The 14,685-nt window shown below is 64.1% G+C and overlaps 1 protein-coding gene across 1 annotated transcript in view; it reads right to left on the bottom strand.

Annotated features, from left to right (window-relative positions):
• LOC116829863 (inactive phospholipase C-like protein 2) overlaps positions 1–6,825 on the bottom strand; it is a 12,697-nt gene extending 5,872 nt beyond the window's left edge. Inside the window, exons 1-2 of the mRNA XM_075059720.1 lie at positions 4,320–6,825; positions 3,488–3,518 (exon numbers count right to left, since the gene is read on the bottom strand). Of these exons, the coding sequence (XP_074915821.1) occupies positions 3,488–3,518; positions 4,320–6,755 (2,467 nt within the window). The 5' untranslated portion in view covers positions 6,756–6,825. The remainder of the gene's footprint in view (positions 1–3,487; positions 3,519–4,319) is intronic.
• Between the last annotated feature and the right edge of the window lie 7,860 nt (positions 6,826–14,685).

Genomic DNA, 14,685 nt, shown 5'->3' with positions numbered 1-14,685 from the left:
CGACCCGCAGGCCCTGCTAGCCCAGCCCTGGGCTTGTCCCAGCTCTGCCAGGGCCCCTCACTCCCGACCCGCAGCCCCTGCTACCCAGCCCTGCCCACCCCCCCAAGACCCCACACCACAGCCTCCATCCCCCACAGTGACCCCCACCGATACCATGACTCCCCCACCAATAGTGCAGCTCCCATCTCCCGCAGCAACCCCTTCCCCACCCGCCGTGGGCACGGTGCTGAGCTGGACCCTCCTGCTCCAACTGGGGCTGGCCTGCGAGGGGTTAAGTGGGCATCCTGCCCCGAGTGCATTACCCCCTCCCCGATGCGATGCGGGCTCCAGGCCACGCGCTGCAGCTTGCCCACCTGCCATCAATCATCCCCCCAACCCCGGGTTATTAACACTGGGGGGATCTGGGCAGGGCCCGGCCCCTGCAGTGTGTGTCAGGGTCCACACTGGAGGCAGGGCAGGTTGTGGGGCACTGACCCTGGGGGGGGTGGGCAGGGCTGGGTAGCAGGGGCTGCGGGTCGGGAGTGAGGGGCCCTGGCAGAGCTGGGACAAGCCCAGGGCTGGGCTAGCAGGGCCTGCGGGTCGGGAGTGAGGGGCACTGGCAGAGCTGGGGGAGCCCAGGCTGGCAGGGGCTGCGGGTCGGGAGTGAGGGGCACCGGCAGAGCTGGGGGAGCTCAGGGCTGGGTAGCAGGGGCTGCGGATCAGGAGTGAGGGGCACCGGCAGAGCTGGGGGAGCCCAGGGCTGGGTGGCAGGGGCTGCGGGTCAGGAGTGAGGGGCCCGGGCAGAGCAGGGGGGAGCTCAGGGCTGGGTAGCAGGGGCTGCGGATCGGGAGTGAGGGGCACCGGCAGAGCTGGGGGAGCTCAGGGCTGGGTGGCAGGTGGCTGCGGATCGGGAGTGCGAGTTTTGGCACCGGCAGAGCTGGGAGGAACGCTCAGGTCTGGGGGCAGGGGCTTGCGGCGTCGGAGTGAGGGCACTGGCAGAGCTTGGGGGAGCCCAGGGCTGGGGTAGCAGGGCTGCACAGTTCGGAAAGTGAGGGTCCCGAGAGCAGTGAGCTGGGGAGCCCAGGGAATCACTGGGTAGCAGGGGCTGCGGGCGAGTGAGGCGGCCCATGGCAGAGCAGGGGGGAGCGCAGGGCTGATGTGGCAGGGGCTGTGGGTTGGTGAGTAGGCACTTAGGCAGAGCTGGGGGAACCCAGGGCTGGGTAGCAGGGCTTGCGGATGGGCAGTGAGGGGCAAATTTTATTCTTATAAATAACCGGGCCAGAGCAGGGGAGCCCAGGGCGGTAAGCTCAGAGGCTGCGGGTCTGGGATGTGAGGGGGCTTGGGAGAGCTGGGCGTGACCCAGGCCAGGCGAGCTGGGATTGGGGGGCCGGATGGGAGGTGCACTGCACAGTCTGACAGCACACACCTTGCCTGTGTGGGTTCAAGCCACGTGTCTTTTATGCCACAACACTCATCGCCACTTACGCCCGGTCAGGGCCCCAGTCTGTTATTTCTGATGCTTAATTTGTGATGGTGCGGTGATTTGCCAGTGAAGTTAACGATTCCTCTTCTGCATTCCTCGTTCGTAAAGCCTCCCCCGTACGGCTCTTCCTTCCTCAGCCACCAAGCCCCTCTGCTGGCCCTGATGCCCACCGCTCAGTGCCGGGTGCTGCTGCCTGCTCGGGACGCATGCTGCCGTCTCGTTGCCCTCAGCCAACCCCTCATGGGGTTCGAGCAGGCCTGAGGTGCCACGGACCTGCGTGTCTCAGCGGGGAGCAGCCAGGACGGGGACAGAAGCCAAATACACCTGCCCTCAACACAGCCCACAGCCGCATTCCCTGCCCACATAGCTGCAGCCACTTACGCTGCCTTGGATGGATGAGGGAGAGGCGGCCAGGGATGGGCTGGGGGGCAGCCCAAGTCAGACTCCCGTGTGGGCTTGGGCGAGCGAGAGTGTGACGAAAACTGGGACTGTTCTTTAATGTTTGCTACTGAGTTCACTGTTGTTGGTGCCTCAGTGTTTCCCCTGTTCGCATGTTCTTAAGTAATCTAGGTGTGTGAAGTAAAGGGTGGTAGCCGGTGTGTGATTGCGTACAGAGGAAGCGGGCCAGTTGCACCCTTAAATGCCTGGGCACTCTGTCTATCCTAGCAACTGATGGCCTGGGCCCCTCTCCCTGCAAAGGTATAGTATCCAACTGCAGGTGTTGCTGAGACAAGGGGGGTCATGGTGATCCTCCTGGCCCGGGGAAAGGGGCTGCAGCAGAGAGGAGGGCTGGAGCAAGCCCAGTCACAGACATCCCTGGGCTGGGCAATGGAGAGGTCCACTGCCCCAGCCCAGCCATCCTAGCTTCCATTGGCCTGGTCCCCGCGGTCTTTCCCCTCCAGGGGTTCCGGGCTCCCATCCAGCCCCAAGTAACCTCCAAGTCTGAGGGCGTTCCAGAGGCCCCATTCAGCGCTTGCGCCTCGTCCTGCCAGGAGGTGCCACTTGGTGCTCCACCACCAAAGGCAAGCCCCTGTGCCCCAGGTGACCCTTAGCCCCCCAGCACCCTGGGGGCGAGCAGTCGGGGCCCCAACCCACCGGCGATTCTGCAGCCGGGCCCAGCGGCCAACAACAATAGACACACTGCGGACATACCTGCCTGCTGGGCTATGCATCAGCTTGCTGCGTGCACCGCGTCGGCCAATATACGATCAGGGTTCCGGACTGGTCTGGCATCGTCTATGGGAGCAGAGACGGGGCGAGGGAGGAGCAGCGAATGAGCACCGGACCCAGCCACCCCAGTGGACCCCTTCCCAACACGGCCCACGCGGCTCCCCCCAGCTCCAGGTTTGGGAGGGCGGTGGCGGGAAGGAGGAGATGCTCCCCAGGCCAGGCCTCCCAGCTCCCTTGCAATGCCCAGGCCAGGTGCCAGCCTCCTGGGACGAAGGACAGCCGCGCTCGGCTTCCTGTCCGCCTGCTTGGGATCCCAATCCGACCCCGCCGAGGACACCAGGCGGCTGTGCTGGCTAATGGGGACCCTTGAGCGGACCAACAGACGTCTCGGCTGCCGGAAGTGACTCGCGTTCTGGCCGGCTGCCCGCGCGGTTAGGTGGGGGGGGGCCAGACCAGGCCATGCTGGGACCTCGCTTCTTCATGTCCAGATGGTGGGAGCTGGCACTTCCCGAGTCACACCGGCCCCGAACCTGCCGCTGACCTGCTGCACTTGGGACCAGGCCATGGGTTGCACGAGTGCCCTGAGCCAGGGAGCCGTCTCAGCACGGTAAGGTGGGGCTTGGCGGCCGGCTGGAGGGGGGTGCTTTACATGGTTCTCGTAGACAGTTGAAGCACGTTGCGGAGCAAGGCTCCGGGCACGGGCCCCCGGGCCTCCATTGGGGTTTGGTAGGCTCGTCCGAGGTTCAGCGGTCACGCTGGGGGGCGCGTTTCTCGCTGCGCAGAGCAGCCACAGCGGCCAACCGTCAGGTTTACACTTGCTTCATGCGTTGGCCGCCGGCAGTCATAGGCACCGACCAGCTCCTTTGAAGGAGTACCAAGGGCGTCTCTGGGGACAGAGAAGAAAACAGGTGAGCCCTGGGACACCCCCCCACTCCCCTCCCCGAGGGGGAGAGAACCCAGGAGTCCTGATCTCAGCCCCTCCCCCAGCCCCTCCAACCCACTAGACCCCACTCCCCTCCCCGAGGGGGAGAGAACCCAGGAGTCCTGATCTCAGCCCCTCCCCCAGCCCCTCCAACCCACTAGACCCCACTCCCCTCCCCGAGGGGGAGAGAACCCAGGAGTCCTGATCTCAGCCCCTCCCCCAGCCCCTCCAACCCACTAGACCCCACTCCCCTCCCCGAGGGGGAGAGAACCCAGGAGTCCTGATCTCAGCCCCTCCCCCAGCCCCTCCAACCCACTAGACCCCACTCCCCTCCCCGAGGGGGAGGGAAGCCAGGAGTCCTGATCTCAGCCCCTCCCACAGCCCCTGCAACCCAGTAGACCCCACTCCCCTCCCCAAGGGGGAGAGAACCCAGGAGTCCTGATCCCAGCCCCTCCATCGCACTAGACCCCACTCCCCTCCCCGAGCAGGAGAGAACCCAGGAGTCCTGCTCCCAGCCCCTCCCCCAGCTCTTCCAACCCACTAGATCCCACTCCCCTCCCCGAGGAGGAGAGAACCCAGGCGTCCTGCCCCCAGCCCCTCCTCCAGCCCCTCCAACCCACTAGACCCCACTTCCCTCCCCAAGCGGGAGAGAACCCAGGTGTTCTGCCCCCAGCCCCTCCCCCAGACACTCCAACCCACTGGACCCCACTCCCCTCCCCGAGGGGGGGAGAACCCAGGCGTCCTGCCCCCAGCCTGGCGTGGTACCTGCATGTTCTCCCGCAGGTCGGTGGCCTCGCGCAGCGGCTGGCTGGCTGTGCGGAACACCTCGTCGATGGCCTTGATGCCGGTGGTCTTGGCGGAGGCATATTCCCGCAGCCGCCGGCCCCTGCGCCCGGCACGCCCCCGCCGCGGCCCCTTGCCCCCGCCGGGCCGGTTGGCAATGGCCACGTGCAGGAAGAGGGTGGCGTGGGGCAGCAGGTCTCCGGCCAGGGACCGCAGGGGCACATGGCGGTAGCCGCTCTGCAGGCACTCGAAGGGGATGGTGTACTGGGCGATGAACTCGTCCCCGATGTAGTCGTCGTCCAGCACGACCAGGCGCAGCAGGGCCAGCTCGGGCAGGTTCACCTGGAACTCCAGGCTCTCCTCGAAGACAGGGTTGTCCCCGCTCTGCAGTGCCGTCTTGGTGCGCTGCTCGGCGCAGTCTGCTGGGATGCCGTGAATCTCAGCGCAGACGTAGGGCTCCACCACGTCGCCCTTGGCGCCCGAGCCCCGGGGCTTGGGCAGGTTCTGCCCGCTGATCACCCGGAGCTGCAGCAGCTGGGCCGGCACACCGGGCAGCGAGTCCTTGGCGTTGGCGCTGAAGTAGGAGACCTCCTCCCGCATTACGGCGGGGCGCAGCACGTACCCGCAGGCCCCGTTCTGGCGGAACCAGCCTGCATTCAGGTCCATCATGAGCCCTGGCGTCTGGAAGTTCATGGCCACCATCTGGCAGCCGCACTTCCAGAAGTCCTGCGGGTTCATGTTGCTGGCGTCGATGCGCAGCGGGCTGGGGTAGACCCGGGACAGGAACCGCTTGTTGTAGCTCACCAGCTCGGCGGGGCACTCGCTGGCGAAGCGCCCGGCCTCCACCTCGCTGAAGGAGCAAACCTCCCAGTAGCGCTGCCCGTGCCGCGAGGCCTCGAAGTCCTGGAAGGGCACCGCCTGGCACAGGCTGACGAGCTCCGACAGCTCCCTGCTCAGCCGCAGCCTGCGCCGCCCGCCCCCCGCGAGTGGCTGCCCGTCAGCCGTGACCGGGCGCTGCCATGGCTCCGGGCCCTCATCCTCATCCGTCACCTCCCCCTCACTCTCGTGGCAGCTGGGCGGCAGCTTCCTGCCTTTGATGAGGACCCTGGCCTTGAGTGTCTCCGGGGAGGGCAGATAGGCCTCCTCGGGGGCGGGGGGGTCCAGGTACAGCTTGGCACCCAGGGTTTTCCTCAGGCACTGCGCCATCAACCGCTGCTGGGCGGGCGAGCAGCGCACGGCCAGGCACAGGATGAGAGGGTATTCGGAGGCCTCAAAGGCATACCGGTCGATCACGCCCACCACGCTGCGACAGGCCACGCGGGAGGCGGCCGAACGGCCCCCGGAGACCAGGGGCTCGCCGTCCGGGCCATCCCACACCACCAGCTCCAGGCTGCGGCAGCCCATGCGCAGGGCCGTGACGTAGCCGCCGAGGCCCGCGCTGCCCCAGGAGCTGTCCTCCCGCAGGCAGGCGCTGTGGGCCGAGCTGATGAAGTAGTGGGACAGGGGCTGCGTCATGTCCTGGCACACCCGACGGTGCTGCGGGTCGAAGATGGAGCAGTCGGGGGAGAGCAGGTAGCGGGTGAACCCGTCAATGGCCAGGTAGCCCTTCTCCCGGCCCTCGCTGGAGGGCTCGTATTTGCCAACGATCTCCAGGCACGTCTCCTCGGTCACCCCTTCCATGCCCTGCTCCACCTCCAAGAACGTCAGTAGGTCCTTCAGGCCCAGCGACTCCTTGTCGCTGGAGAACTGGACCAGGAGGAAAAAGATCTCGGGCCTGGTGCAGAGGTCGACATAGGCCTCCACAAACAGGTCGCAGGCCACGTCACTCCCTGGCTGCTCACCGGCCTTCTGCAGCTCCTTGAACTTCAGCTCGATGGTGGAGTCCTTCATGCCCGGGTTCAGCGCCTTGATGAGCTGCACAGCCCGGGCCACGGGGATCCGGCCCACTTTCTCCAGGTCCGCCACCTTGAAGACCGAGGAGATCCAGGAGGTCCGGAGGCTGGGATGGCCGGCCTCGGGCGCCTCCGGCGTGTGCTTCCCGTAGGACACCAGGTACCTCAGGCCCATCACCCAGGCGTTCACTACATCAGCCGAGCTGGCCACCAGGTCCAGGGATTCGTAGTTGTCGCCGTGGATGATGGAGAAGGCGCACTCGTCCGGGAACTGGTCGGAGAGGCCGTTGCTGCGCAGCACGGGCGTTTTCTTCCCCACCCGCACCTCCTTGACCAGCTCGATCTCAATCTTGGCCTTCTCCGAGTCCTTCTTGGAGGGCTCCCACCGCAGGCAGCGCATGTCAGGGGCCAGCAGGAAGAAGCGGCTGTACATGCGGGAGTTGGAGCGAACTTTCTTCATCTCGCAGCCCTGCAGCATGAAGGAGATGCAGGCCGCCGTGCTGTTGATCTTCCGGTCGTGGGGCATGGTGCTGAAGGACACGGTCTTCTTCTTCTGAACCGGCCTCTGGCGAGACCCGTCCTGCAGGGGGAGAACACAGCGGTCAGGCCCAGCGCAGAGACCAACAGGCCGGGCCACGGGCTGGGCTGCACAGAGGAGACCGGAAGGGCAAGGGGCGACACTCGCACAGGGCGTGGGGTGAGACCCGTCCTGCGGTGGAGAACACAGCGGTCAGGCCCAGCGCAGAGACCAACAGGCCGGGCCACAGGCCGGGCTGCGCAGAGGAAACCGGAAGGGCAAGGGGCGACGCCGGCACAGGGAGTGGGGCGAGACCCGTCCTGCAGTGGAGAACACAGCGGTCAGGCCCAGTGCAGAGACCAACAGGCCAGGCCACGGGCTGGGCTGCACAGAGGAGACCAGAAGGGCAAGGGGCGACGCCGGCACAGGGAGTGGGGCGAGCGCCATCTGCTCACGGGACCCAGGCGCGGGGCTCCTGCCCCTGCTGACACGGAGAAGTAACGCAGCCAGGCCCCTCTGCCAGCCCAGCCCCGGCACTGACTGCCCAGGGCAGAGCCCAGCAGCGGGGAGGCTCCTTCGAAGCAGAGCACAGACGTTCGGGCTCAAGCCAGGGAGCTGGGGGGAAAGCCCAGCTCCGGCACAACCCTACTGGGTGACCCTGGGCACGTCCCTTCGTCTCCCTCTACCGCGGGGCCGCACAAACCCCTGTGCTCCCTGCAGCTAAATGGCTGGGAGGCAAACTCAGGCTCCTTAACACCCCTCAGGGAGCCTGCCCAGCACACGGGGACGGCGCAGCCTTCAGGGGCTGTTTCTTTCCTGCGTTAAGACAGTCGGTTTTGCTCCAGAGGGAAAACTCTGTTTGGAGCAGCAGGTCCATCTCCTGCGAGGTGGCCAGACAGCTCCCCTGTCCCCCCGTAGGGCCCCGGCAGCGACCCCCCCCCAGCCAGCCGCCAAACGGGGGCTCGACAGTGGGCACCTCCAAGCCTCTGTCCCTCCTTCCGCCCCAGCAAGGTGCAGGGGCCTGATAAGCCCTTTCGAGCTAAATCTAGCGCACATCCTCCCGTGGCCTGCAGTCGCCACACAGGGACCGCCGCCCCCAGCCGGCTGCTGAGCTCTTCCTGCCGGGATCCGGGGGCAGGAGGCGCCTTCCCAAGGGCCCTTCCCGGTTCTCCATGGACGCCATGTGCTCCCCATAACACCGCACACAGACCCCATATCCCGAGATTTGTTTCTCCTCTGAGCTGCAGCCCCTGCTAGCCCACTCCCCCACCCCCGAGCTCTGCCGGTGCCCCTCACTCCCGACCCGCAGCCCCTGCTGTCCTATGCAGGGCTCCTTCCCCCCCCCACCAGCTCTGCCGGTGCCCCTCACTCCCGACCTGCAGCTCCTGCTGTCCCTACGCAGGGCTCCCCCGCTCCCCAACTCTGCCAGTGCCCCTCACGCCCGACCCACAGCCCCTGCTAGCCCAGCCCAGGGCTCCCCGCCCCAGCTCTGCCGGTGCCCCTCACTCCTGACCCACAGCTCCAAACGGGCACCAGGATCCAGATTCCAGCAAGCAGGAACTGGAGATGAAGGAACCGACCATCCCATAGATGATCAGGCTCCCACACTGAGCAGCTGGTGCGGGGGGGGGGGGGGGGAAATCCTGGCTCCAGCTCCCCTCCCCCACAGGGCTTTGTCTCAAGGTGATCCCCCTGGCTCAGGCCTTGGAGAGACAAAATAGCCCCCTGGCCCTGAAACGCTCCTGGACCAGCTGGGGAGCCCCCAGCATCCGCAGGCAGCCTCATGCCAACCCCCCCCGCCCAAGCAGAGGGCTCCCCCAGCCTGCCCCTGCTCAGCCCCCACCGAGCGAGGGGCTCTGCCAGCCTGCCCCTGCTCAGCCCCCACCGAGCGAGGGGTTGCCCCAGCCTGCCCCTGCTCAGCACCCCCCGAGCCGGTGCCTCCTGGGGGCAGAGAGCAGCTGGAGGAGGCCTGGGGATGGGGCTGGGATAAGCAGATCCTGCCTGGGGTTTCTCAAAGGGAAGCCTCCCAGAGGCTCGGGGAAGTACCCGGGTCTCAGCAAACCAGACCCCTCAGCCCAGGGGGGCGGGGGGCACTTTGTGAGGCCCATCAGGGCCCAGGCTCGGGGCCTGCTGCCCAACAACAGTGAACGGGGCGGGGGGGGGGGGAGCCTAAGGACACAGCAGCCTTGGCTGGAATTCCACAGCCAGGTGCTGCGGGGGGGTCCCACTGCTAGGGCAGGTCCCAGCTCAGGGGCTGGACCCTGCCTGGCCTTTGCCAATGAGCAGCAACGGGACAATGCAAAGAAACAAAGGAGCTGACAGGAATCATCGGTGCCCCTCACTCCCGACCCGCAGCCCCCTGCTGTCCCAGCCCTGGGCCTCACCGATCCCCCCGCCCCATCCTAGCTCTGTCAAGCAGAAATGCACTGAGCCAGCGTCTCCCTCACGTGGGCCCACTGCTGAGCACCCCCCACCAGACTTGCTGCCCTTTTATTCCAGAGGATTTTCCAATCAAGAGCAGCTGGCGCGGCCCCACTGATCTTCCCCCCCGCCCCTGCCAGGTACCCAGGCGTCGCTGTCGCCATCGGGCAAGGGACCCCCGCATGCACACCCCCACCCACCCACACCAACACCCACCCACACCAACACGCTCTCTCTCTCACTCACCCACACACTCACGCACACCCGCACACCCACCTACACCAAAACCCACCCACTCACGCACACCCACACCAACACACTCTCTCTCTCGTGCACACACCCTCTCACGCTCACCCGCACACCCACACACACTCACACGCACACACACACACACACATCCCTCCTGGCTGAGAGCCCGGAGCCAGCAGCAGGTAGCTCATTCAGCCAGGAGTCACCAGGGTCAGGGCTCCCTGGGCTGCTGCACTGAGCAGCAGCCCCCCCACGCTGCCCCCAGGGGAGCCCTCAGCTCTACCAGCTCCACACACATGGCCCAGTGGGGAGAGGTTCCTGCTCGGCCGAGCCAGCTTTTTTTAGCTCCGTTTTTCATCCTTCCTTCCTTCCTCTCAAGGCCGGGAGCCAGGATCCTGCCGGCTGCTCACCCTCCCCCGGCGGCCTGGCCACTCGGGGCGGCCCAGCCCAACCCAGCCCATCGTACCTGCCCCACCAGACCTGGGGTGAGAGCAGCTCAGCTCCAGGCCCCAGCTCTGACACGGGCCCAGGCTGGGCTGCCCCATGAGTCGCTCCTGACGTGTCCAGGCCCCTGCCCCCATCTCCCCCCAGGGATGGACGTGCCCGCAGCCCCCTTAGCCCATCAGCGCTAACCACCCTGGTGCTACAATTCAGTAATGCCCAGCGACGGCACTGCCCCCCACCACGCCATGCCAGACCCCTAGGTATCCCGCGCCCCAGAGGCACAGACCCCTGCCCGCCCAGCTTGCTACCCAGTGAAGCCCCTGCCCCCCACACAGGGGCCATTCGCCACGGTATCCCCCAAAGCCAGCCCTGGGGCAGGGGGGCTATGGCCCAGGCCATGCCACCTTCCACCCAAGGCCCTGCTGAAGGTGCATCTCAGCCTGGCCTGGCAGCAGAGCCCAGCACCAGGCCCTGGACTCCCAGAGGGACAGACCTGGCCCCCTGCCCCAGGCAGGGCTGTGTTGGAGCAGGAGCGACCCCAGGGAGTCGCTGCCCTTATGGGGCTGCCCCAGGACCCCCAGGGGCACACACGGCTGCCCTCAGAGGGCCCTGCTCATCCCCGCCCCAGAGGGCTGCTCTCTGGAGCCAGGCCTGGGGCAACCCAGAGTGGCAGTGACCAAAACCTCAGGCAAAGTACCCGTCTGCCCCGTCCCTGTGGCTGGCACCTCCCAGACATGCTGCCTCTTCCCTGAACCAGGTCAGACCATCAGCCCCTCCCTTCCCAAACCAGCCGGGCCACACAGGCAGTCCCTATACCGTATATTGCTAACGTAGTTCCTATTTTTAAGAAAGGGAAAAAAAGTGATTCGGGTAACTATAGGCCTGTTAGCTTGACGTCTGTAGTATGCAAGGTCTTGGAAAAAATTTTAAGGGAGAAAGTAGTTAAGCACATTGAAGTCAATGGTAATTGGGACGAGTTGCAACATGGATTTACTAGAGGTAGATCGTGCCAAACCAACCTGATCTCCTTCTTTGAGAAGGTGACGGATTACTTAGACAAAGGAAATGCGGTAGATCTAATTTACCTCGATTTCAGTAAGGCGTTTGACACGGTTCCGCCAAATGGGGGAAAAAAAAAAAACCCATGTTAGTTAAATTGGAAAAGATGGGGATGAATGTGAAAGTTGTAAGGTGGATAAGGAACTGGTTAAAGGGGAGACTCCAGCGGGTCGTACTGAAGGGTGAACTGTCAGGCTGGAAGGAGGTTACATAGCGGAGTCCCTCAAGGATCGGTTTTGGGACCGATCTTATTTAACCTTTTTATTACTGACCTTGGCACAAAGAGCGGGAATGTGTTAATAAAGTCTGCGGATGGCACAAAGCTGGGGGGTATTGCTAACACGGAGAGGGACCGGGATACTATTCAGGAAGATCTGGACCACCTTGTACACTGGAGTAATGGCAATAGGATGAAATATAATAGTGAAAAGTGCAAGGTCCTGCACTTAGGGATTAATAATAAGAATTTTAGATATACGTTGGGGACGCATCAGTTGGAAGTGAGCGAGGGAGAGAAGGACCTTGGGTATTTGGTTGTAGCAGGATGTCTATGAGCCGCCAATGCGATATGGCCATTAAAAAAAGCAAATGTTGGCTTTAGGATGCATCGGGCGAGGTATTTCCAGCAAGGAGAAGGAGGTGTTAGTGCCGTTATACGGCGCTGGTGAGACCCCACCTGGAATAGTGTGTGGCAGTTCTGGTGTCCCATGTTAAGAAGGATGAATTCAAAACTGGAACAGGTTCAGAGAGCGGGCTACTAGGATGATCCGAGGAATGGAAAACCTGCCTTATGAAAGGAGACTCAAAAAGCTTGGCTTGTTTAGCCTGGCCAAAAGAAGGCTCCGGGGGGATATGCTTGCTCTATATAAATATTCAGGGGGATTAACGTTAGGGAGGGGAGAGGAATTATTTAAGCTTAGCACTAATGTAGGCAGCAAGGACAATGGGGTACAAACTGGATATTAGGAGATTAGACTTGAAATTAGACGAAGGTTCTAACCATTAGGGGAGTGAAGTTCTGGAACAACCTTCCGAGGGAAGTAGTGGGGGCAAAAGACTATCTGGCTTTAAGACTAAGCTTGATAAGTATATGGAGGGATGTTATGATGGGATAGTTTAATTTGGGCAATTGATCTTGATTATCAGCAGATAAGTCTGCTCACTGGTCTGTGAGGGATGTTGGATGGGATGGGAACTGAGTTACTGCAGAGAATCTTTCCTGGGTGCTGGCTGGTGAGTCTTACCCACATGCTCAGGGTTTAGCTGATCGCCATATTTGGGGTCGGGAGGGAATTTCCTCCAGGCGGATTGGCAGAGGCCCTGGAGGTTTTTCGCCTTCCTCTGGCAGCGTGGGGCATGGGTCGCTTGCTGGTGGATTCCCTGCAGCTTGAGGTCTTCAAACCAACAATTCTGAGGACTTCAACAACTCAGTCATGGGTTAGGGGTTGTTATAAAAAGTAGATGGGTAGGTTCTGTGGCCTGCCTGTGCAGAGGTCAGACTAGAATGAACATATTGGTCCCTTCTGACCTAAGAGTCATGACTTTGGCCCTGGCGCTCAGGGCTGGAAGCCTCACATGCGGCTCTCACAGGGATAGAAACTCCCTGGGAAGGATGAAATCTCCAGGCTGGGGGGCCGAGTTCTGTGGGGAGGGGGAAGGGTCGGGGCTCCAGACGCATCCACCAGGCAGAGGGAGCCCAGGGCTGGGCTAGCAGGGGCTGCGGGTTGGTAGTGAGGGGCTCAGGCAGATATTTTCTGTTAAAGGTACGAACACTCCAGGACACAACCCCCCCACTCTCCACGTCCCCAGCTCTGGCAGGAGATGGGCCCCTCCCTGCACTGACACTCGCAGCCTGGGGTGGGGGTGGGGGTGACATGACACAGACGTGGCCCAAGCGCTGGCTGCACAGCTGCCATGCAGATTTAATTAGGGTGCATCGTCCCTTTATTGATGGCAGAGCACTGGGCCAGGCTTCCCCGGCTGGCGGCACAGCCTGCAGGGGCCCATGAGGGGGCTGCACAGACCCCAGGGACACGCCAGGCCGGAGCCCAGCGACATACAGATCAGGGTAAGGTGGGACATGAAAACAGCTGGTGGAGCCCGGGGCCACCCTAGCTGCTCGGCCCCCAGCTGATGGTGACGCTGATGGGTTCTGGGCCCGCTGCACGGGCACCCCTGCCGTTAGCAGCTTCAGAATCCACTTGCATCCCCTCGCGTCTGGGTCCCCCCTTGCTGCCAGATTGCTCTGGAGAGCCAGCCTGGCGCCAGCAGCCTCTGCTCCACCAGGCATCCGCCAGGGAGATCAGCCGGTCATGCCGGGAGCTAGAGCTGGGTCCCACGGGGCTGCAGGTGGGCAAGGAGCCAGTCGGTGCCGCTGTCTGACATGGGCACCAGCCCTGCTGGGAAACAAGCTGAACCCACCGCGGGGCCCCCAACCAGCCACAGGAGGGGTCACTGCCAAGCTGCACCAGACTTGGCCACGGAGCCAGCGGGAGCAGCATCTGTCTCCCGGCTCCCACCTGACCAGAACTAACCAGCCGCCCGGCCCTCGCACCCGCCCCCAGACAAACACCTGCTGTTGGCTCAGCCAAAACTGCTTTACTTATGGGGCTGGGCCCCAGGGCCCCACAGTGACTTCTGCCACCTGCTGAGGCTCCAGTCTGGGAGGCTGCAGGGCCTGACGGGCAGAGGCCGTGGGATTTAAAGGCATCAGGGAGCGGGCAGAGCACCCAGAGCCAGCAGCAAAGGACCCCAGCTGGACTGCAAGGACCTAGCGGGGGGCAGCAGGCGTGGGGCTAGGGCAGACACCGTTCTGGTGGCACCTAGTGGCCCCTGCCAGGATCGGGGCCCTGTTGGGCTCTGCGCTGCAGCCCCACCCCCTTCTGCCCCCGCCACAGGAGCCTGGACTAGGCTGGGCAATAGGCCGTGTGGGGTGCTGGCAGACTGGCCGGAACGGGTCCCGCCCACAGGGTGCCAGAAGGGCTCCCAGCGGGACATCGGTTCAGGGCTTCCTGGCATGTCCTGCCCAGGGATTCCCCGTGCCCAGGGGATGGGAGCTGGCACTGATCACACTGCGCCCAACACCCACCTGGCTCGCTGGCACCTTGCACCCAGCAGTGGGCAGAAACCCAGGCCAGGAGCAGGTTCCAAAGGTGACCGACAGGCAGAGACATCCCGGGGACCGTCCGGCTGCCCCCACTCCAGCAGCCCTTCGCGGGGTGTGGGAATGAGTCATGGGGCAGGAGGTGATCTCAGAGGGGTGAGTCAGGTCAGAGAGGTACAGAACGTGGCATCACTTCGGTTACTGTGCCCAGGTGCCACCCATCAGCCCCCTGGCCAGAGCCAGGCGCAGCCACGGGACACTGAGACAAACCGCAGGGAGACCCCCTGCTCCCATAGGGTGAGTGGCGAGCCCAGCCGGGGCAGGGGGGAAACTGGCTCCTTCCGCAGCTGAGGGAAGGGCCAGGCAGCGCTTGAGGGGTTCCCCACTCTCATCCTGGCTCCAGTTTGGGGGTTGTGGCTGGCAATCAGAGGGTGCTTCCCCCCCTCCCTGAGCAGGCCCCATGCTCCAACCCCCTCCCAGCCATCCTGTACCCGTTGCTCCTGCGCAGAGCGCCCAAGGGAGCCCGTGCATGGGTGGGGGGAGAACGGGTCCCGTGGAGCAGACCGGTTCAGCTGTCACCGCACCCCAAGCAGCCTGGAAGGGGCGCTTAGCGCAAGGGAGAAGCTCCGAGCCTGCAGCTCCCATCCAAGGCAGGGAGCTCTC

The sequence above is a fragment of the Chelonoidis abingdonii genome, chromosome 21 (genome assembly GCF_003597395.2).
Source record: "Chelonoidis abingdonii isolate Lonesome George chromosome 21, CheloAbing_2.0, whole genome shotgun sequence".
NCBI lineage: Eukaryota > Metazoa > Chordata > Testudines > Testudinidae > Chelonoidis > Chelonoidis abingdonii.
The sequence above is the reverse complement of the archived record's forward strand: the minus strand, read 5'-3'. Positions and strand labels throughout refer to the sequence as shown.